We start from the raw sequence: 22,510 nt of genomic DNA, 5'->3' as shown, positions 1-22,510 counted from the left end.
TCCCAATCGCTGCCTGCCGAAGCGGGGCGGGGCTCGGGCTGCGGGGCTGGGCGGTCTCGCGGCTGGGATTGGGGGTGTCGGATGAGGTCGGTTTCTTTTCTTAGGCTTAGGAAGAGCGGGAGGGTGGGGAGACGCCGAGCGTGCTTCCCTATCTGGCTCCGAAAGCTTGTCTCCGCCCCGCGCAGCCTTTGAAATTTTAGCTTACTCAGTGACACCTGCAGCCAGGTAGGACCTCCGCTTTCTTCTCTTTCGGGGGCGTCTTTTTGGACAGCCCCAGAACAGAAAGTGGGGGGCGCAGGCTCAGGAAAGCTCCTCAAGGAGACAGATTTATCGTGTCATCGATGAAGCCCCTGCCTAGTACACACAGGGTCTAGCCACGTAGGGTCTCAAGAAATGCTTTTGAGCCCAACGAACCGAATCTCTTAAATATTTTTTTTTCTCGTTTGAGGCTCCACGAAAGTCCTGAGAAAGAAGGGAATATGACGCCCACTTCCAGGTACGAAAAACCAAAGATTTGTAGACTAGGGCTCAAATCCTAGGCTAGTGGTCCCAGCTCTTTCTTCTCTCAGCGCACCAAGGGACCGGGCCAAGGGTCTGGAGCAGGGCGGACTTCCCGCCTTCAACAGTACTCGTGAGAGGCTCGAGGATGAATGGGTGCCCCTTTCCCAGGTCCCACCCCACACCGCAGCCAGCCTGGTGCCAGGTTAGGGCGCGATGCCCCTCCCGAGTCTGGAGAAGCGAGCGCGGGCACGGGGGCGGAGCCAGACCCAGGGGCGTGTCTGGGACGCACGCTCGAGGCGCGTGGCGGGGAGGGGCTGCGCGCTCCCAGCTCACCACGTGTGAGCCCGCTCAGGCACTGCGGGGCGGGTGCTGCCCCTTGGGGAGGTCACCTTCACCGCGTCTTGAGCCTGGGCGATGGGAGGGGGCGCTGAAGCATCCCACCGAGGAATCAGGAGCTGGGAGAGGTCGGGATGAGGGTCTCTAAGGTAGCATTCCGTTGGGGCATAGTGGGCAGTGACCGGGTCGGGAGGTACTTGTCTCAAGCCGTCGACCTTACCCACCTCTGGGCGAGCCGAAGGTGAGAGCCTAGCCCGAGGGTATGGGATGGGGGAGGAAGGGCCGAGGTGTAGCTCCGCAGAAGCGGGGGGCGGGCTGATGCTTTGAGGGTCCGGGAGGGAAATTGGAGCTTAGCCTGCTGGAGGGGACGATTCTTAAAGGCACAGGGCGCTCGTAAGGAGAGGGCCCTGCTCCCCTGACTACATGGTTCCTCCGGCGACTTATTGGACGCTGAGATCTGGAGATCCACGGGTTTGAACCCTCACAACGGTATCCTGGACGATTCCATCTCGATAGAGTCAGAATTTCTGTGTTCATATCCTGGTGCCTCCTTTTGCTTATCGTTAAAATAGTTTGAAAAAGCAGTTTCTTCCTCATATGGTTGTTTTATAAATTAAATGGGATAATGGATGTAAACCCATCCCTGACACCTAGTAAGTGCTCAGTAAATATTACTTATTCAAGGACTCAGGCCACCACCAGCCTAGAGACATCAACTTAATAAGAAGAAAAATAGGCAGGGGCGGGGATGGATTTAACGTTTCAGAAAAGGTATCAAAGTAGTGATCCTGGGGAAAATAAAAGCTTTTTTTAAATTTTCTAACATTCTTACACTTCTCTCACTTAATATTTATTTATTTGTTTACCCTCCCCGCCTAATACTTATCTTGAATGGCATAGGGTGGGCACTGCCATCTTTTCAGTGCTTAGGGCCTCCGAAAGGTCTTGCTCTGGCCCTGCAGCTGCTGCGTTGTTGTTGTTGTTGTTGTTGTTGCTGTTGTTTTTGCTGCTGTTAAAATTTCAAGTCCTGGCCTCCTGGATATTCCTCAAACACTGAAGGCTTGGGCCCACCTCAGGGCCTTTGCACATGCTGTCTCCTCAGCCAGGAAAACTCTTCAACCCCCATTCCCGCATCGCTAGTCCATCTCATTCTAGCCCCAGCTCACTCTCCAGAGAGGCCTGCCCTGACGACCACGCTCTGCTGTTCCCCACCCATTCCCATGCATCTCAGGTACACAGAATTGCTGCTCTGTGACTTTTTTTTTAAATCATTGTCCATGATTGGCTCACTTTATGTTTATATGTATTTATTTACATATAATAAAAACCAGTGAAATCAGCAACATTGATAATAACCTACCTTCCCCTGTCCCCATCCCATTCCCTGCTTTCCTTCATCTGATGTAATGTCTATCCTGAGTTTTCCCTTACATTTTTTAAAAATGTTAAACTTTTTTTTTAGCTTAGCAGCTTTATTGAAATATAATTCACATACCATACTATCCACTCATTTAAAGTATACAATTCAATGGCAAATTAATGGAGTTGCACATCCAACAGTATGATCGATTTTAGGATATTTTCATCATCCCCCAAAGAAACTCTGTGCTCATTAACTCCTTCAGCTCCTCTACCTCCATCTCCAGCTCTACTGCCTTTGCTGTAACCCCTAAATCTAGACAACCATAAATCTACTTTCTGTCTCAATAGATTTGCTGCACCATTTGACTTTCCCATCAGCAGTGTATGAGGGTTCCAATTTCTCCTTTCTCTTATTTTTAAAAATATGTTTTCTTAAAATATATTCTCTTGCTTTTAGCTTTATCAAAAGGCTAGCAAGCTGTATGTAATACTCTCGTATTTACTTTCTTACTCAATATTACAGTGCTAAGATTTATCTAAATTATTGCACCTATATGGAGTTTGTCCACTTTCCACTGCAAGAATATACCACAGTTTTTCTACCTGGTGTCATGTCCATGGACACTGTGGTTATTGCCAGGTTTTTGCTCTTATGAACAGTGTTCCTATTAACAATCCTAAATGTATTCCTGGTGCTCAAGTGCAGGAAGCTCTCCCAGGTGTCTTATGGAACGTGTGGTGGCTGCATATGAGGATGTGTAAATGCTATCTTTGACAAAGTGATGTCAAACTTCTGAGTTTACTTTTCCATCAGCAAAATAGAAGAGATTGCCCTCATCCACATCCTGTCCAAAGTTTGGTACTGTTAGACAACTTAATTTTTCCTTGCATTGTTCTAACTCATCACTCTTTCTATTTTCTTCATAGCACTTACCACATTCTGGAATTATTTTATTTGTTCACTTGTTTTTTGCCCGTGTCCTCTCCACTGGAATGTCAGCTCCAACAGGGCAGAGATTTTTGTCTGTTTTGTTTACTGCTTCATCCCTTGGAGAGTGCCTGGCACACAGTAGGTGCTCAATTAATACTTGTTAAATGAATCGAAGTCAGTGCTCTATCATGAGTACATTCAAATTCCTGTGGGAGCCCAGCGAAGGGAGTAAAATTTTGGAAACCCCCAAAACTCCAGTCTGCCACTGAGATGTGGTTATCACCACACACAGACTGCCCTGAGTCCTTTTAAATGGGTGCCTCAGAGTCTACCTTGCAGGCCACAGGAGTTCAAGGCTGGGCTTATCACCAAGTTGTTCAGTTCAAACTACGGTAATTAAGATGGTGAGGTTCTTGGAGCGAAGCTAACCACCAATGCCCCCACTGTCCAGGCCACCATCTTCTCTTATCTGGGTACCTGCCCAGCCTCCTTTCTGGTCCCTGTACCCACCAGGTCTCCTTCCATTCCATTCTCCTCCCTGAAGCCAGAGTTATACGGTGTTTTTCTCAGGCACAAGTCTGATTATGTCTCTTCCCCTTTTAAAAACCCTTGAGTGGTTTCCCCAGTACTCTCAAGAGAAACACCAGACTTTCTCCTGACCCGTGAGTCCTGCTCACCTATCTGACCTCCTCTCCTGATTTCGCAGGCTCGAGCCAGTTTCTAGTCACGTAGGTCTTGTTTCAGTTTGTGGAACAAGCCAAGCTGCCTCCCCAAGCGGGGTGTTCCCTCACCCTTTCCAGCTCTCCCGCCTCCGTTGCTTCCTTATAGCTCAACTAACTACGTGTTCCCTTTCTTCAGAGCACCAGTGGCCTCCCTAGCTTATTTGACACTTGGGACAGAAAAGTTTTTAACACCCACCTCCTTTAAGTAACATTATTTTCTATAACAATCATGAAATACAATGGATAAATACTAATGATCACAGCCGGAAAGGAAATGCAGATGGTGAACATATTCTTTTATTGAACTTTGTATATGTAATGTCAGTAAAAAGAAATATTACAGTCCAAAAAAAGGAAAAGAGTACTGGATCAATACTTTTCAATTAATATATTTCTCTGAAAACAAAAAGAAAAAAAATACCTACATAGTGGTCCATTGCAATAATAATTATGTTACATTGCATTAATTCCATTACAGTTTAAAAACAACAAAACACTTCAGAAATAAGAATCAGTTTTAATAATAAATGTGATTCAAATTCGGTAAAATATAATTGGGCAATAATACTAATATGATATACTGTTTTACTAAATAAGAAAATTTGCAGTAACCACACTCTGTGCAGTTCACTCTTTGTTTCACTGTTTTAAATTTTAAATACAAAAGCTTCAAAAAAGAAAGCTTCAAGTGGTCACATAGAATGACAGAATTGAAGCAAATCAAGTTCTTGTGCTTCAGCTTCTTAATCACTGTGCTGTCATTGTTTATTTTGAATCTATTGTTTAAACACAGCCATATGTTGTACCAAAGGGGCCAGAGACACAAGTACTCCGGAAGTGAGCTTGAACAATTCCGGACTGTTATAAACTTATTCTCAAAACTAACGCGTACAGCTATGTCTGACTTGGTGTGCGTTAGGGCTGAATGTGTAATTGGGAGTAACTGAATTACCTTCCTTGTAGGCTATGATTTTTTTTAGTGTGCAAGTAATTCAAATATGCTGATTTGAAGTTTACAGATAGATCATTAAGACTCAAGGGAGACCAACAACTTGATTTTCAGGGAGGTGGTTTTATCCCTGACATAGTTTAGAATTGAGGGCACGTGGTAATAATAAAATGCAGACTGACTTTCAACGAGTTTTATTGTTTTCAAATTCTCTGCAGACAGTACACCCTCTCATTGCCTGCAGAGCTTCACTTGGAACACCAGGGCAGAGCAGCAGTTCCATGAGATCAGAGGACCCACCTGATCTCCACTCTCCCCAGCACCTAGCAGATCTTGGTGCAACACATCTCAGTATCTGTTCAATGAGGAAGGAGCCAGCTCAGGTTTGGGCGTGGCTGTCCAGACACCATCATGCAACTCTACCCACCCCAGCTGTACCTAGCTCCAAAACATCAGACTCTGAACTGGCATGGTCCTCAAAGATGTTCATAATAGAGAAAACAATATGAACAAGGTAATTTGGTTTTTGATTCATCTAAGTGTCTTCTTTAAAAAATACAGAGATTATGATCATGTGTATGATCATACACATTAGTGTATGTGTATGTGTATATACATTGAGTGCATATGTGTATATACATTATAGGGCTCTTACTGAGTAACAATATAGAACTGCACATATGGCTCTGGAGCACTTAAGTATGGCTAGTGCAAATTGAAATGTGCTGTAGTGCAAAATTCTCACTGGTTTTCAAATACTTAGCATAAAAAATGTAAAATATTGCAGTAATATTTTTCTATCGATTATATGTTGAAATTGTAACATTTTGGACATATTGGGTTAAATAAAGCAAGTTAAAATCAATTTCCTTTGTTTCTTTTATTTATTTATTTTGTACCTTTTGGCTTCTGGAAAATTTAAAATAACACACATGGCTTGCATTATATTTCTAATGGATGGTACTAATATAGAAGATGGAGGGCTTTCTCATCTTTACTTGGCAAAATTAAAAGCTGGCAATCTTTTTCCCACCTCCAACTTTTTAAATGCATGGTTTTTTTAGAGGAGGGAGGATTTTTTTTTTAACTTCTCTGTGAAATCCCAAAGTCTTAAAGATCTTGATGGAATTCCGGGTTGCCAATCCATGAGATGCAGTTTGAGACTCAGAGAAACACAAGGCAGAGAGGAGAGACCAACTGGGACATGTTCACGGGGAGAAGACTGGACAGCATCAGTCATTTTAGCAGCACCAGCAGAACTGATGGAATTGGGGAATAATCAGATTGGGAGAGGGAAGGGGAAGGTGACTAGATGGAAGAGGGGATTTTATCTGGATAGTAGGTTCCATCTGGTGACTCAGATCACACCCCACTGGTACATCGCCACATTTCCTCCTGGAGTATAATCCTTACCCCCACAACCTGACTCTAAAATTCACTAGACTTTTTCCTTTGGGGATGATCATATAATTTATCATGAAAGGGGACACTATTAATAATTATGCTGGAAGAACAGAAATAAACTGAGACTGCCTGGGTAAACTCGGAAGGAAGTCATCCTCATCTTATTGGCTAAATATAGTGGACTCCCATAGATGACTGAGAAGTCAAGCATAGAAATACTGGGGCTTTAAGCAATAAGCAATCAAAGTGTCTGGGATTTGAAGTCAAACTTTGTTCAATGTTAGTCTTTAGGGAGTTACTTTGACTTATTTGCCTCAGTTTCCTCATCTGCAACATGGGAGAGTAATTAGTTCAGGACATGGGACATGGTAAAGTTTCAATGAATGGTAGCTATAACAAAAGCATCAACAAAAATACTCTATTATGTATCTTCTCTTTTTTAAAAAAAAAAAAAAAGGCACAAAAACTATAGAGACAGCAAAAGGATCTATGATTGCCAGGGTTTAGGGGGAGTGCGTTGAATAGGTGAAGCAAAGGGGACTTTTTAGGGTGGTGAAACTCTTCTGTATGATACTATAATAGTGGATACAGGACCTTATTTATGCATTTGTCAAAATCCATAAAACTGTACAACAGAAAAAGTGAACCTTAATGCACGAAAATTTTAAAAAATCATTTAGAACACTGGGAGAATCCAAAAATGAAATGTGGGATGTGACAAACCAATCAAATTGTGTTACAAATATATGAAACAACCTCACTGAAGGGGGTGGGGGAAAGGGTGTTGACTTAAGTAACTTTAGAAATGAGTGGAGTCTGTAAAACTAAAAACAAAAGAAAGTATACAGAACTACTGCTCCAGTTGATAGTTTCCCACAGGGGTTTGGGTGAACAATGCTGATTCTGATTTATATATACTGGAATTCAACAATTAAGTGGGTGGATGGTGGATGGTGGGAGCCAGGTTTCTTACTGCTGGAGTGGGAATTTACAGATAAGCAAGGGGAGGAGGCTAGAATGAGTCATGTGGTAATGGATTAGAGTTGAAAATATAAATAGGATCTTATGTTTAGATTAATATATATACAGATGGTTACACATAGAAATATTCATAGATATGCCTATATGCATAGGTTAGTATACACATCTACATTTCTCTATTCTGTTAGTTGAGAAGGCTTAAAAGAAACAACACCCCAGTAGCAATGAGCACAGTTAGCACCAAGATCTTGGTTTTTAATACCATTCACCAGTAGGAGGAATCAGGGCTTTTGAGAAACAGCTGATTCTAGGACTGATGCAGGGAATATACAAGATGAGTCTGGGACATCATAAAGTAAGGAAGGCTCCAGAACAGCAACAAAAAGGTATGTCAAAGGGACAGAGGAGCCAACTAAATAAAAGAGCTCCCACGAGCCAAATCTGGAGCAATTTGAGCAACAAAATTAAGTACTACTGGATTATAACCTAAACTATGAAATAGGTATTTATGAGTCCACTGATGTAAATAAATAGAGGAAAAGAAACGTATCCTCAGTACAGAAAAATTCCAAATAACTTACGCAGATACCACACCTTCAAGGGGATAGAACATGTCTCCCTACTCAAGTGTGGGCTAAGCACAGCCACTCCCTTCCAAAGAGGAAACCATGAAAGGGAGTGAAAGAAGAGTAACTTTACAGTGGAGAAATATGACAAACAGTACCTCAGCCAGTTGATCAAGATCAACATTAATAATGAAAAGTCCTGTTGATGTCTGAGAAACTGCCCCAGCCACGAAGAACCTAAGGAGACATGAAATAAATGCAACGTGGCATCCTGGATGGGATCCTGGGATGGAAAAGGGGTATTAGGTAAAAACTGAGGGAATATGAATAAACTATGAACTTTTAGTTAATAATAATGTATCAATATTCATTTATTAATTGTAACAAATGCACCATATTACTGTAAAATATTGATAATAGAGAAAACAGAGTGGGTAGGGAATGTAGGAACTCTGTATTATCTCTGCAATTTTTCTGTAAATCTAAAACTGTTTTAAAAAATAAAGTTTATTTTTAAAAAGACGGCACAGGGTTTTAAGAACACATTTAGTTTATTTAGATTTTAGAGTGTTAAACACAACCTGCCTTAAAAATGGAATTTCTTCAATGAAGTAAGAAATATTCATTTATCCTACAGCTTTAAAATGTTTTGAATCTGGGAATTAAATTGTCTAATAAAAGTAGGCTACCAATTACTTAGGTCAATGTCTCATGAACTCAGCATCAAAAATTTAGCGTCTTTAACTTGTATTTATTTGAAATACAAACAAGTAAAGATACTAGTTCCTCGATAATTTTAAATTAGATGAAAATACCTATAATGAAAGAAATCCACATAGAGCAGATATCAACCCCACTGCCTAAAGTTTCATTGCCTAAAGTTGTTTTAGTATAAAATGACATATATTTTATTGTGTAATTGGAGCAGTTTTGTTCTTAAATAAAATACCAGCCAAAGATTATTCAGGCTGCAACTGACAGAGGCGTTACTGCTAGTTCCTTCTAATTTGGAGAATTCCTTTTTTTGAAAAATCGAATCTTGTTGCTACATTGAATCTAGAAGAAGAGCAGGGTCGAAGCTCATTGGTGGTATCTCAGGACGGAGGGCAGGACTCAAAGACAAGGGACTTGCCCATTGGTGGGCTGCCGGGCAGCTGGGATGGAGCTGGCAGCCCATTGGCTGCGTCGCTGGAGGATGGTGTAATGGACCGCCAAGGCCTGTGCAGCTGGTTTCTACGGCAACCGAGGCTTGAAAGAGCCACTCAGATTTCGGCATTCGCTCCTAACTCCCCCCTTCCGGAGGGGGATGGGCGGCCTGGATTTGCAGGCTGGTGGAGGAGGCGTGGGGGCTGGGAGTTAAGGGGACAGGGCTTTCTTCTGACCAAACCAACCCAGCAAAGCAACACTTGAACCGGGTTCGAGGAATCTGGCCTGTGTGCGCACTGGAAAAAAATCAGACAAACAGAAAGCCGTAAAGAAGATAGAAAAATGCCCTATAATTTCATCCTCCCTTGACTTCTCCATTGGTAACATTTTGCCTGTGAACGAACACAAAGTCTGGCACAGAGTAGGAACGCGATGCTTAGTGGGAGGGAGAAAGAGAGGAAAGGAAGAAGGAAGAGAAGGAGAGAGGGAGGGAGGATCCATGATGTGGACAACGTGGCGTGAGACAAAGTGCCCGCCATGTGGGGCCAGAAGTTCACAGACGGCCCTGAGGGGGGATGACAGACTTGGGTATGGGGTCTTGAAGGAGAGATGGGTCGCAGGCGCACTGGAAGGAAGGAGGGGGCGGCATTTGGGAGACCTGTCTCTGCAGTAGGACCCCCGGGTTCATAGCCCCGCGATCTCTGCCGCTTACCAGAAGCCAGTGCTTCAACTCTCCAGTTCCCAGCGTCTTTGTGTGTGGGGACTGATAAACAAACAGTACCCATTTCAATGAGTTGGTGTCAGAACTGAGTTGAGATCATGCATGTCAAGTTCTTAATACAATGCCTGAAACAGTCAACTGCAGTCACTAGCTGCTATTATCATAACTGAAGGAGTAGGATTTGATGAGATGGAGAGAGTAGGGGATTATCGTTATGGGTTTGGGTAAGGAGGGAGGAGGGAGGAGCAGGCTGGAACTCCTACAAAAGAGACCAGTTTGGATGTCATATAGATCATGGGAGGTGAGAGCCAGAGGGCAAAAAGGAAAAGATAATGAGAACAGCTACTGTTTACTGAGGGCCTGGCACTCTGCCAAGTCCTCCACATGAATTTTTATTTCATTTTCTCACCAGCCTTGATCAGACAGTTATCCTTAAACCCATTTTTCTAACAAGGAAACAGGCCCAGAGAGATTATATGGCTTGTCTGAGCTAAGAAATGACACAACCAAACAGGGGCATTTGTGGTATCCAGGACAAGAGTGCAATTGGAGGTCCAGATAACATGTCTCTCCAGTTAGAAGTGATTCATCAGTCTAATGTGTTAAATAAAATATGTCCTATTCTCCTTCATGGGTCTACCTTTCAATAACCTCAAAAGCCAGGTTCAAATTAGAATTCCAGTGCCCTTGAAATTCTGTGTCAGAATGTGTTGGCCCAAGGAGGGCAACCCCCTGGGTCCTTCATCCAATCCTTGTCCAGCTACCTCCCATCCCATCAGCGAGGGACGTGGAATGCATGAGTGGACACCCCAGCCCCCACACCGAGCTGTCTCTTGCAGAGACCTACTTTGAGACCTAAGTCTCAGGTCTGTAAGGTGTGCATCAGGCCCGTAGCTGAGACGGACCCAGGGTTGAGGCCCACAAAGGCTCTAAATGAACTTTGGGATATTTTGGAAGGGAATTTTGGGGTTTCAGAGAATGTTCTAGAACAGGAGGGCAACAGACTCTGGGTGGGCAGTTCCTCTAGTGCCTACAGAGTCCCACTCCACCTCCTGGGGAGGGGCAGGGCTCAGGGCTGGAGCTACTCTTGGCAGGGATAAGGGAGTGTGTTGAAGCCAGGCCTTCACAATCCAGGAGCTGGCACTCTCTCTGTATGCTTACAGTGCCAGGGGACAGGCAGGCTAAGTTTCAGTGATATGCCCCCAGAGAAGTGCAGGAAGATGGGCCTGACCTCCAGGCTGAAGTAAATCTTTATCAAAGGTGAGAAGACCAAAGGAGTGAATTTACTTTTTGAAGATGAATAAATAAGCCCTTATTCAATAGAGAGTCAGTGACAGGTGTGCTAAGGAATACTTTGTGTATCATTTTAAAAGGACAGGTAGGCACATATCCTGATACGTAACTTCAGCCAAATAATTTCTAGATCATTCATGCAATAAATATTTATTGCGATTTTACTATATGCCAAGCTGAATGTTGGAGCTACAACAAAGGGCAAAACAGTCATGTCTCTGCCCTCTGGGGGCTCAAAATTGAGACAAAGAGGCAGATATTAATCAAACCATGGCGTACACAGTACATAAACACATCATTATACCTGCAGTGGCTGCTAAAAGGAGGGAAGAGTGTAAGAGATGTCTGGTCTAGAAGATTAGGGAAGGCTGCTGTCAGGAAATGACATTAGAGCTGAGCGCCAGGGGAGGTAAGGGTTAACCACGGGTCTGGGAGGGTGAATTCCTGGAATGACTAGCAGGAGCCCAGCAGGGGCGAGGGGGTGAGGCCCAGAGGAGGCTGGGCCAGGCCGGCCTGGAGGGCTCCAGGGAGGACACAAAGTCTTTGAAGGTCTTTAAGCTGGGGCTTAATGTGATCAAATTTCATTTTGGGGACAATTTTCCTGGGTTGAAGGAGGCCAAGTTTGGAAGCAGGGAGATCAGTGAGTCGGCTGCTCTGGAGTCTTGAACTTTCCCATCAAAATTTCTTATTTTTAAAGAGGGAGGAAATGGACTCCTGTTTCTGCAGAGTCCACAGGAATTTCTTTGAAGTCTTGTGTTTTGCACTTATTTTTATTGTTAAAAACATTTCTTGGGGGGTCAGAGATAATACATGAAATGGTTAAAAACAAAAGCCTCCCTGCTCCACCCTGCCCCAGGGGTACACCCTGGAAAATAAGTTTTCTTTCCATCCCAAATCCCAAAGAGCTAGTTCTTCTCAGAAGCTACAGCAGTGACCAATTTCACTAATATCCTTTCAGAGTTATTCTATACATAAATGAACATACGGATATATTTATTTCATCATTTTAAAGTGTAATATGTATGTCAAATCATCACATTGTACATTTTAAATATCTTATAATATTATTTGTCAGTTTTACTCAATAAAGCTGAAAAAAAAATAAAATTAAAATGTAAAGAGTAGCATACCATTTCCTGCTTTGTTCACTTTAAAATATCTTAACCTTAAATATAAGACATGATACCATAAAACTCCTAAAAGAGAACATAGGCAAAATATTCTCTGACATAAATTGTAGCAATGTTTTCTTAGGTCAGCCTCCCAAGGCAAAAAAAATAAAAGCAAAAATAAACAAATGGGACATGATCAAACTTACAAGCTTTTGCACAGCAAAGGAAACCATAAGCAAAACGAAAAGACAACCAATGGAATGGGAGAAAATTTTGCAAACAATGCAACTGACTGGGACTTAATTTCCAAAATATACAAACAGCTCAATATCAAAAGAACAACCAACCCAATCAAAAAGTGGGCAGAAGACCTAAATAGACATTCTCCAAAGACATACAGATAGCCAATAGGCACATGAAAAGATGCTCAACATTGCTAATTATTAGAGAAATGCAAATCAAAACTACAATGAAGTATCATCTCACACCAGTCAGAATGGCCATCATCAAGAAGTCTACCAAAAATAAATGCTGGAGAGGGTGTGGAGAAAGTGAACCCTCCTACACTGTTGGTGGGAATGTAAATTGGTGCAGCCATTATGAAAAACAGTATGGCAGCTCCTTAAAAAACTAAAAATAGAGTTACCACATGATTGAGCAAGACAAAAACTCTAATTTGAAAAGATACATGCATCCCAATATTCACAGCAGCGCTATTTACAATAGCCCAAACATGGAAGCAACCTAAGGGTCCATCAACAAATGATTGGATAAAGAAGATGTGGTATATATATATAATGGAATACTACTCAGCCATAAAAAATAATGAAATAATGCCATTTACAGCAACATGGATGGATGTAGAGATTATCATACTAAGTGAAGTAAGTCAGAGATAGACAAATATATGATATCCCTTATATGTGGGAATCTAAAAAAAAGTATACAAATGAACTTATTTACAAAACAGAAACAGACTCACAGACATAGAAAATAAACTTATGAGTACAAAAGGGGAAGGGGGGAAGGATAAATTAGGAATTTGGGATTAACAGATACAAACCACTATATACAAAATACATAAACAACAAGGACCTACCATATAACACAGGGAACTATATTTAATATCTTATAATAATCTATAATGGAAAAAGATCTGAAAAAGAATATGTTAATCACTTTGCTGTACACCTGAAACTAATACAATGTTGTAAATCAACCATACCTCAATAAAAAATTAATAAATAAATATAATGTCTTAAAGATTGTTTCATATTAATACACATATTCTTTTAATAGCTGTTCTTTTTAACAGATGCATATAAATAGTTACACTATTTACAGCCTATATAACTATTATTGATAGATAATTGATAGATAACCAGGTTGTTTCCAGTCCTTGGTGCTGCAAGTAATGCTACAGTGAACATCTTGAAACATACATCTTTGTGCATGTGTCCAACTTCAGCTATAGATTCATTTCCTATAAATGATTGCTGTGTTAAAGATTATGTGAATTTAAAATTTGAAGAGAAAGTGCCAAACAAACTGCTTTCCAAAGATGTTGGTCCATGTTTTAAGTCTGCAAAGTTTGCATTCTCCTCCATAATGTATCTGTTTATTTTCATGAAACACGTCCTTCCCCAAATATTCTTTGCCATATTGACTAGCCAGCAAGTCATGCTGTATGGAGCCACTGGCTTTGTCCAGGTCTGGTGACACTCTTGTGGGATTCCACCTTAAACTTGGTATGATCTGACTCCTGCTCTCCCTCAGCTTCCTCCTGTACCACCCCAGCCTCCACCATACTGACTTCCTCCTGGTTGCTCTTTGTTGGCCATATCTGGAGTTGACTTGAAGCGATGTAATGGGCACTCTGGTGGAAAATAAGGTCCCAAAGGATCCCTGAAGCCTCTTGTAAAAGTTGTACACTAGGCTGTCTCTCCAGAGCAATTAGGGAGCCCTAGAGGGAGTAAAAGAGTCAGAGTGCTAGGTGGCATTTTAGGAAGATTATTTGTTCCTTAGTCTGCTTCTTTCTTCCAACACTCAAAACAGCCTTCACCAATGACCTCCACATTATTCAATCCAGTGGGCAGTCTTCAATCCTGACTTCCAAATCTTGACATTTGTGAAGGCCAATTTTCCTTGACCTCTTGCATCACTTGAGAGTTGTTAATCCCTGCCGCTTGTAGCTAGTCTCCCTTGGTTCATGTGTCTCTACGCTCCTGTTTTCCTTTTCCCTTTCTGGCTGTCCTTTATTAGTTTGTCACGATCTCCTTTTCCATCAGGGAAAACTGTCCCATGTCAGAGTTGTGTAAGATATGATCTAAGCTGATATAATCTTTCTCTCCTACTCTTTTTCTCATGACCTATTAGGAGATTGTAAAATCAATTTAGTGGGTCATATAAGCATTTATAAAAGAATGAAGCAATAGAATAAAAAATATCAGAGCATACCATCCACAGGGATAATTCTATTTCTTTATGTATATAAACTTACTGCTTTATATATAAGTATACACATGTATGTGTCTGATGGCTGCAATGTAAAATGTATATCTTACTTGTGCGATGCAGTTAAACAGTTTGAAAACCATTGCTATAAGACATCCATGTTTATTTCTCAAGCCCAGAACCCTCCTTAGAACCTAAGACCTATGGATATTGAAACATCCATTCCACACCTTCTCTTAGACATCCTCTATAGATACCTCAAACTCAACACAGCCAAAATTAAACTCAAGACCTTTGTTCCAAACTTGGATTTTCTCCTTTGTTTTGCAACTTAGGGAATGGCCCCACCATCTACCCAATTGCAGAAGCTGGAAACCTGGGTGTCATCCTTGGTACTTAACCTTTCCTCCAGCCTGTGTCTGAATCTTATTGATTTAAACTCCTAAAAATCTCTTGACCCTGCCTGCTTTTCTTAATCTCCATCATCCAGGTCCAAGGTACCCTCAACTGTCACCTTGGTAAACTGGACTGCTTCCTACTTGGGCTTCCCTCCGACCCATTCTCTACAAAGTATTATGAATGGGCTTTTAAGAATATTATCCTGATCTATCACTTCCTTGCTTAAAAATCTTTCAGTGGCACCTCGTCATTCTTAGACTCAAATTCTAAACCAGGCTGCCTAGCACCCTCAAGATCTCCAGCCTTACTTTGTAGCATTATCTCCCTCCCCGTCTCTGCACTGTAGCCACAGTGGCTGTATCAGATGTGATCAGTTGGCGGATTGCTTCCAGTCCCACTTTTTATGTGTCTTCTGTGCCTCACATGCTGAAAAGCAAAAATAATTCCTGACTCCCTTGCAGCTAAGGTTCCAGCAATTAGGTGTACTTGCATGAGGTTTGAAAGGTGGAAGTAGGCAGAAGTCAAACAATTTTAGTTGTTTTTGCTTGTAGGTAAGATTGTGGAGACACTAGAATATGGTCTCTGACTTCAAGGAATTGGCATTTCACTGTTCTAGCAGTAACACTGGCAGTGGCATCCTGTCCTTGGTGGCAGTTTCCGCAGTATGTCCTCAAACTCAGCCTTTCCAGTGATGGCCTCCTGGCTCCTTTCTGACTATGAAAGCGGTGGTATCTCCACTGGTAGGTCAGTTCTGTGGTGTTCTGGGAGTCATTCCAGCCTAGAGACCATCACTTTCTTCAATACCTAGAATGGTTTCTGTTTCTGAGCACTGGACTACTTTTGTTTTCTAGAATTGGCCATGCCTCCTCCCACTATAGGGTTGTTATATTTGTTACCCCGTAGGCAAATGTAGGCTAATACCATGGCCACCACTAAACCCCCACCTCGTCTCTCAATTAACTCTTTATATACTCTTGATCTCAGTTCAAACATTTTGTCTGGGAAGTTATCCCCGATCCCCCAAGACCAGATCAGTTTTCCTTGTTAAACGTATCACTCCATCTGTTTCTTTCAATGCATTATCATAGATTATAACTATGTATTTGTGTGACTCTAGACTTTGAGACACAGGGGACTTGACTATTTTGCTGTATTCCATTGCCTTAAAAGAGATGGTGCATTTAAAACACAGTGTGTTAAATGAATGAATGGAATGGAGGCGGCTAGAGAGGAGGGTGTTAGGACAAAATCAAGCCTCTTGTAACACTGATAAGCCCTGTGTCACCTTCTCTTGGACTTTTCCCAAACATATCTTCCTGTGACTCTCTAGCCAGCCTGAACATGCCCTGTGCTTTAGCCTCCAGGTCTTTGCACAGGCTGCTATCTGTTGCTTGGATATGTCTTCCCTCTTCTCTTGACTCGTCTTCATCTTGCAGGTTTCAGTCAAGACATCATCATCTCTTCTAGGAGACCTATGCTTGAGACAATTCTATAGTCTTCTTCCAGAACATTTAAACATACTTAATATTATTTGAAAAACTGCTTATTACTTATCTGTATCTCACTCTGCAAGAGCACACCATCTTATTCATGGGTGAATGCAGAGAATCTTGCATGGGGCCTGGCTCTCATAGCCTTCAGGATTGTTGAAAGCTGAATGAATGAATGTCAGCTAAATCAGCCAAACTCAGTCTGGGGAATCTTGACACTTCCCCCACTAGGGGCCCATGAACAGTGGGAGACTGTAATTTGGGGGCTGTGAGATCAGGAGAGGAAGCTGGGGGAGGTTTGTTCCGCTCCAGCCAGTGGCTCAATCCCCAGAGCAGGCAGGAGGCCCTGGAGCAGATCCTGGGGGGGGGGGGGGGGAGGATGGGTAGGGAAACCATTTCTTCCTCTGCACTCTCCAGTTGGTTGGGGGGAGGGGCAGAGAGAGGGAAGATTCCTTCCAAGGAGGCTCACTGGCACAGTGCCTGCTCAGAGGAAGGGGGCAGGGACGATGATGAATGCAGGCTTTCTCCCAGCCTCCAGCCCTGTGAGGGAGGGTAACCTGTGGCAGAGACGGGAAAGATGAGGGGGAGAGAGAGGACAGGAGGGGGAATTGGGAAGGAAAGAGCGTGTTTGCCTTGGGAAACAGGAAGAAGGGCTGAGCTGGCTCTGAAAGGCAGGATTTCCAAGAGCCAACCAGACCTCAACCACACCAGGTCAACTCTGGAAACATCCTCAAATCACTGGGTCAGAGAATCAATACACTGAGGACACTAATTCTTACGATCAGATCATCCTATCATCTCAGAGCTAGAAAATCTGTCAGACGGTTGTGTCTGCGGTTTCTAGCGCTAGCTTGGAGGAGGGACTCAGCTCTATTGGAAGTTTCCTGGACTCTTTCTTTCTTCCTCCCTTATAGCAGGAAGAGATGGCATTTTTTTTAAGCCTATGAATACTGTGTATCCAATTCCAGAACACAATAATTTTAAGATGCTGAAGTGACATCTTACCTGGGGTCTTTCTCACTGGTTTGTAATCTCCAGGGCACAGTTCCTCTCACTCATGTTAGTACCATGCAGAACTGTGGTCTCAAACCTGGCTGCCCATCAGAATTGCTTGGGGGTGCTTACTAGAAATATTTTCACTCACTCCGGTGATTCTGATTCCTGGGAGCTGAGTTAGGGCTTAGCAGTGTGCTAAGTGACTGTGATGCACAGGGCTAGATAACAACTTCCTAGGGCCTGGGACAACATAGTAGGTGTTAAGTGTTGCCTGCAGGGGCTGGGTACGTATTTGCAGGGTAAACAAATGGTGTGTAGGAAGCCTGGGTTGAAACCAGAGTCTGTGTACCTATGCATCTAACAATGGGAAAAGAAATAGTGCAGCAGTGTTAGTAATACAAAAGATAAATATTTATTCAGAACAAAACTTTTAACAATCGATTTTACGTTCTAAGCCACAAGGAAATAGCAAAACATAAAGCAGAGGAAAGACAAAAAACTAAAAGAAAAAGCAGCATACTGTCTTTTCTACTTTAACTTGTAACACTTAGTTGGCCCAATGCCCTTTTGCTTGCCTAGTTCACAAGTACATTTTAGAGTTAACAGCTCACTTACAATAATTCCGGTTAAAACTGCCTTTCTCTTTAGAGTCAGGAGGTTGCAGATGAGCTCCAGTGAGCTGCTTCTCTGGGGTTTATAGCTACTGAGGCTAAGGTGCAAATGTAAACCTTTGGTAGGTTTCCTTACTCAGAAGCACCTCTATTTCTCATTGATGCCAATGAGTGGGGAAGGGTTAGGCCACAGAGGACCTGGCCCACCTTAATCCAGATATGGTACCCCAAGGAGCAAGGAGCACATCCTGGATTATGTTCCTTTGTCCCTTCCGTATCTCCTAAGAATTCAAAAGCCCCAGCTAAATCTTCTGCTTTCTCCCCCAGTTGATTTCTTAGCATTCTTCTGGGCTCATTATTCTGGAGAACAGACTTTCTGGACCCTCAAGTGTTGAGGAAAATGTTGTGAAGTGTGAGAGGTAGTGAAATGAGCACCAGGCTTGGGGGCAGGGAACTCTACTCTAGGCTAGCTCTGGCACCAGACAGCGGTGTGATTTTGACATATTCATTTAACCTCTCTGGATCTGTTTCATCGGTTGGAAAACCAGAGATTGGTCAAAATCAATTTTTCCATCTTTTTCAGCAGGAAAATTCTAGATTCCATGATTCTGTGAAGAATGGCTTCTGAGCCACAAAAAGCGCTGTCACAAAATCCAAGCATTTTAATGCCGTAAGAGAGGCCCTTGGCCACCATTCAGAGCTTATTGACTCAGATTACATACACTTCTAACAACACTGGTTTCACAAATTCTCAGACCACATAGATTAGAAGCAGCAAATTAAAAGGGGAAGGGACGAGTTGCAAAAGATAGACACCCTGACAGAAGCCACAGTCAACAATGTTCTCAATTCAACAAACAATGGTGGCGTGCCTACCATGTGCTGGGCCCTAATGCAGCGCACTAGCGCTGGGGCGTAAGGGCGAACATGGCAGCCCACAAGGTGAAAATATGGGAAGACGACAAGGCGTGGGGAGTAAAAGGTACCAGAAAAAAAATCCCCCAATACAAATATAAAAACAAAATATAAAAAAGGAAGGGGTGACATATCTGCACACGACAGTTCTCGGTAGTGTTACTGATGACAGAGTCACCAAATTCAGGAAAGGCTGACGTGGAGTAAACTCGGTTTAGGAAGGCAGAGCGAGATGTCTCTTGTAGGTTTAGGAAAATCTCCTTCAAAAACGATTAAAAAATGTTTTAAAAAAGTTTTGGCACTTAAGAAGGGGTAAGCTGGCTCTGTGTTCACCGTGGCAGGCAAGCGGGTGTTCAGTGCCCGGCCACGCCGGTTAGCTGAGCTGCCACGGAATTGTGAACTGCTTTGGGACACTGGGCAAAGGCGTGTCCTCGTTTGCCACAGAGGTTGCACACGATGCCCTTCCGGCAGTAAGGGCTGAGGTGCCCCTCTTCCCCGCACCTGAAGCACCTGTCCTGTGTGCAGCTGCCGCTCATGTGGGTCCGGGAACCACATTTAAAGCACGTCTTGGGCTGCCCCTTGTACCAGCTGTAGCCCCTCTCGGCCCCCAGGAAGAAGGCCCCGGGCAGGTGCCTGACCCCGCCCTCCCCCTGGCGCAGCTCGATCTCGCACTTGTACTCCCCGGTCCAGATCCCAAACCTGTCGGTCACTTTCACCGGCACGGCCAGGACATCGCAGTGGCGCTTGAGCCAGGTCACGATGTCCTCCACGTCCACCGTCTCGTTCCGGAAGAGGATGAAGAGCGTCTTCAAGCTGGACTTGCTCCGCCCCAGCACCACAAAGTTCTCCCAGCAGTCCTCCTGTTCGCGCTTCTCCTCGTAGACGCGTAGGAACAGGGCCAGCTTCTCCGCCGAGCGGAAGCTCACGTCGAACTCGCGGCTGCCAGGGATCTGGATGACCGCGTAGATGTCGCTCGGGTCCATGCCTATGGAGCGCAGGATGAGCGCGCCCACCACGAAGTCCCGGGTCGGGCAGGCGCCCTCGTCTCCCTGGAAACAGATGCGCACGAGAAAGCGGCCCTTGCCCGGGCCCACCGCGGGGCCCGTTGCCGCCGCCTGCTCGTCCTGGGGGAGCCGCTCGGTCGCGTCCTCGGCCGCGCCGGGCCTGGCGGGGGCCGCCATGGCCGCCCCCTCCGCCTTCTTCCTCCTACCCGTCTCGGCTGAGCCCTTCTTCTTACGGACGTCCGCCGCCTCGCCGGGCGGGTCTCTCCGGCGGCCCTTCGTGTCCCCGCGGCCGGCCGGGGGGAAGTCACCGAGGCCCGGCGGCGCCAGGCCCGCGGAGGCGCCGAGCCCGCTGCCCGCGCCGCTGCCTGCGCCGCTGCCGCTTTCTTCCTCCCGCCGCGGCGGCCGGGACTCGCGGAACTCGCCCTTTTTCTCGGCCAGGTTCTTCACCACCTGGGCCCAGCCCATCTTCTCGCGGCCGCCCTCGGCCTCCTCGGCCCGATCTGCTGGGCGCGCGGGGGGCAGGAGCTGCGGCCGCCCCCTCTTCCTCTCCTCCTCCGCGCCGCCGCCGGTGGCCATTTTACCTCCTTCCCAGCATCCTCCACTCGCTCCCGCAGCCAAAGGGCGCCCATCGCGCGCGCCCGCCCGCCCGGAGCTGTGGGGGTTTGGGCTTTTTTTTTTTTTTTTTTTTTTTTTTGAAATTCGATGCTTCTCTCCCCCGCCCCGCCGAAGGTATTTACTTGAGGCCAGCGCCGGCCGGGAGCCCCCTGACAACGGCCCGGCTGCGTTTCCGCCACTGCTCGCTCCAGCCACACCTACGCACCGAAGCTGGACGGGGAGCTTGGAGCGGGTCCCTGTCCCTTGCGAGGGTTTGGCAGCCTTGGGCCTCGCTCTCGAGGATTTGGTATTTCGCAAGCGGTCTTCGATGATTTCATTCAAGCAGCTTTACTAACGGCCCACAGCCCGAAGGCGGGACAGAACTGAGGAAGATTTCGCCCATTTTGTTTTCATTTTTGTAGTTTTTCAATTAAAAAAAAGAAAGACAAACCTGGCTTTCCCTCCTTCCAAAGCAGATCACAATGCATTATTTTAACAACGTTGGATTATGGGCATGTTCAAACATACAGGAAGTTGAAAGAATTTTGCAGTGAATATTTTACCTTTAACTTTTTAACTTTTAATTTTCTATCATTAACATTTTACTGTACTTTATCATACTACACTTCTATCCATCAGTCCTTAGTTTTTGATACGTTTCCAAGTTTCCAAGTGAGTCATATGGCGTTATTTTTAAACAAGACCTCCATCATATTCATGATGACAATTCTGTTGAGCGCTATGTGCCCAGTACGGTTCTAAGCATGTTGCAAGCTTTATAACGTGGAATCTTCCAAAACAATGCTGTAATTATACCCATTTCACGGGAAGCAGGGGCTTGGAGATAGGGTTTAAATCACTTGGCCAAGTGGCGGAGTTAATAGGCAGCCCTATGCGTAGGTGGCTTGTATTTATTCTCCGTCTTTGCTTCTGATATTGTGGATCAAGGACTGTTTTGATCAGACTTTACAGGAAACCTCATAAAGACACAGGTTCCCGAACTAAAGTTAGCACTGGACTCTCTGCTCCTCCCTCATCTGTCTGAACTGGTGCTTCAGCAAGACAGATAAAACTTGGGTGATTGAGGGGATGGGGTTAACATCACCTTTTGTCATCCTGCTTTCTTTACCATTCCTGCGTGGATTTCAGGGTGCTCCAGTGAGCTTTAGTGAAAGAAAAGATGGATTGTGGAGTCAGGGAGACCCTAGTTTTAATCTGACTGCTTCAGATCTCAGCTTGATAACAGGTGGTGGGGGAGGCAATGACCTCAGTTTTCATAGCTCAATTTGCTCATCCATAACAAAGGGATATTAAAATCTACTTGCAGAGGACTAATGTGGGTATTCAAGGAGATAACATGTGTCAAAGATCTTGGTCCACAATGGATTTCTAGAAAAGGTTATTCTTCCTTTCTGCCTGTGTTGGATTCCTTCCTATTTCTTTTGCAGTTCTACTTAGTTTGGGAGTCCCTGTGACTTCTTAAGATGTTTCCCTTTACCCCAATTCCAGTTTTGGTCTCAGCATCTCCAATTCTTGTGCTGCTTGAACCTTCCAGTTCCCTCACTTCATAACCCCTCAGGGGCTTTCCTCCATCACTTCTCTACCACACATGCCCACGATAGATCGATAGTACTCAGATCGTTAACCAGAAACAAGGTCAGATTCACACATTCCACTCTTTCATTGAGGAGGATATTTACATAACAAAACAACCTGTGCGTTTTAAATAATCTCTTTTATTCCTCTTACCCTAACTCTCCACCTCAGCTAACCAGCACACAATCAAATATCTACAAGGGTCAGGGAAGTGCCTTAAATAAGGAAATGTGCTGGGGGAACTTATCTCAAGGGGCAGTTACTAGTCAACTCCAGCTGATTACTGCTCCCACTGTGGCCAGATCTTCCTGTTTTTAAAGAGAAGTCTGAACTCTGGTTTCTTTTTTTTAATGGGAAACATTCTTCCTTCTCCTTCTTCTTCAAGATTGTCTCAGCTATATTTGGATCCTCCGTATAAATTTTAGAA

The 22,510-nt window shown here is 44.2% G+C and overlaps 1 protein-coding gene across 1 annotated transcript; it reads right to left on the bottom strand.

The window, feature by feature from the left end:
* Positions 1-17,752: 17,752 nt before the first annotated feature.
* On the bottom strand, positions 17,753-20,723 carry ZCCHC3 (zinc finger CCHC-type containing 3). Its single transcript, XM_010993876.3, has one exon. It carries the CDS (start codon positions 20,467-20,469, stop codon positions 19,243-19,245), a length of 1,227 nt encoding a protein of 408 aa, XP_010992178.2. The 5' UTR covers positions 20,470-20,723; the 3' UTR covers positions 17,753-19,242.
* Between the last annotated feature and the right edge of the window lie 1,787 nt (positions 20,724-22,510).

This window comes from Camelus dromedarius, chromosome 18, assembly GCF_036321535.1.
Source record: "Camelus dromedarius isolate mCamDro1 chromosome 18, mCamDro1.pat, whole genome shotgun sequence".
Lineage (NCBI taxonomy): Eukaryota > Metazoa > Chordata > Mammalia > Artiodactyla > Camelidae > Camelus > Camelus dromedarius.
The sequence above is the reverse complement of the archived record's forward strand: the minus strand, read 5'-3'. Positions and strand labels throughout refer to the sequence as shown.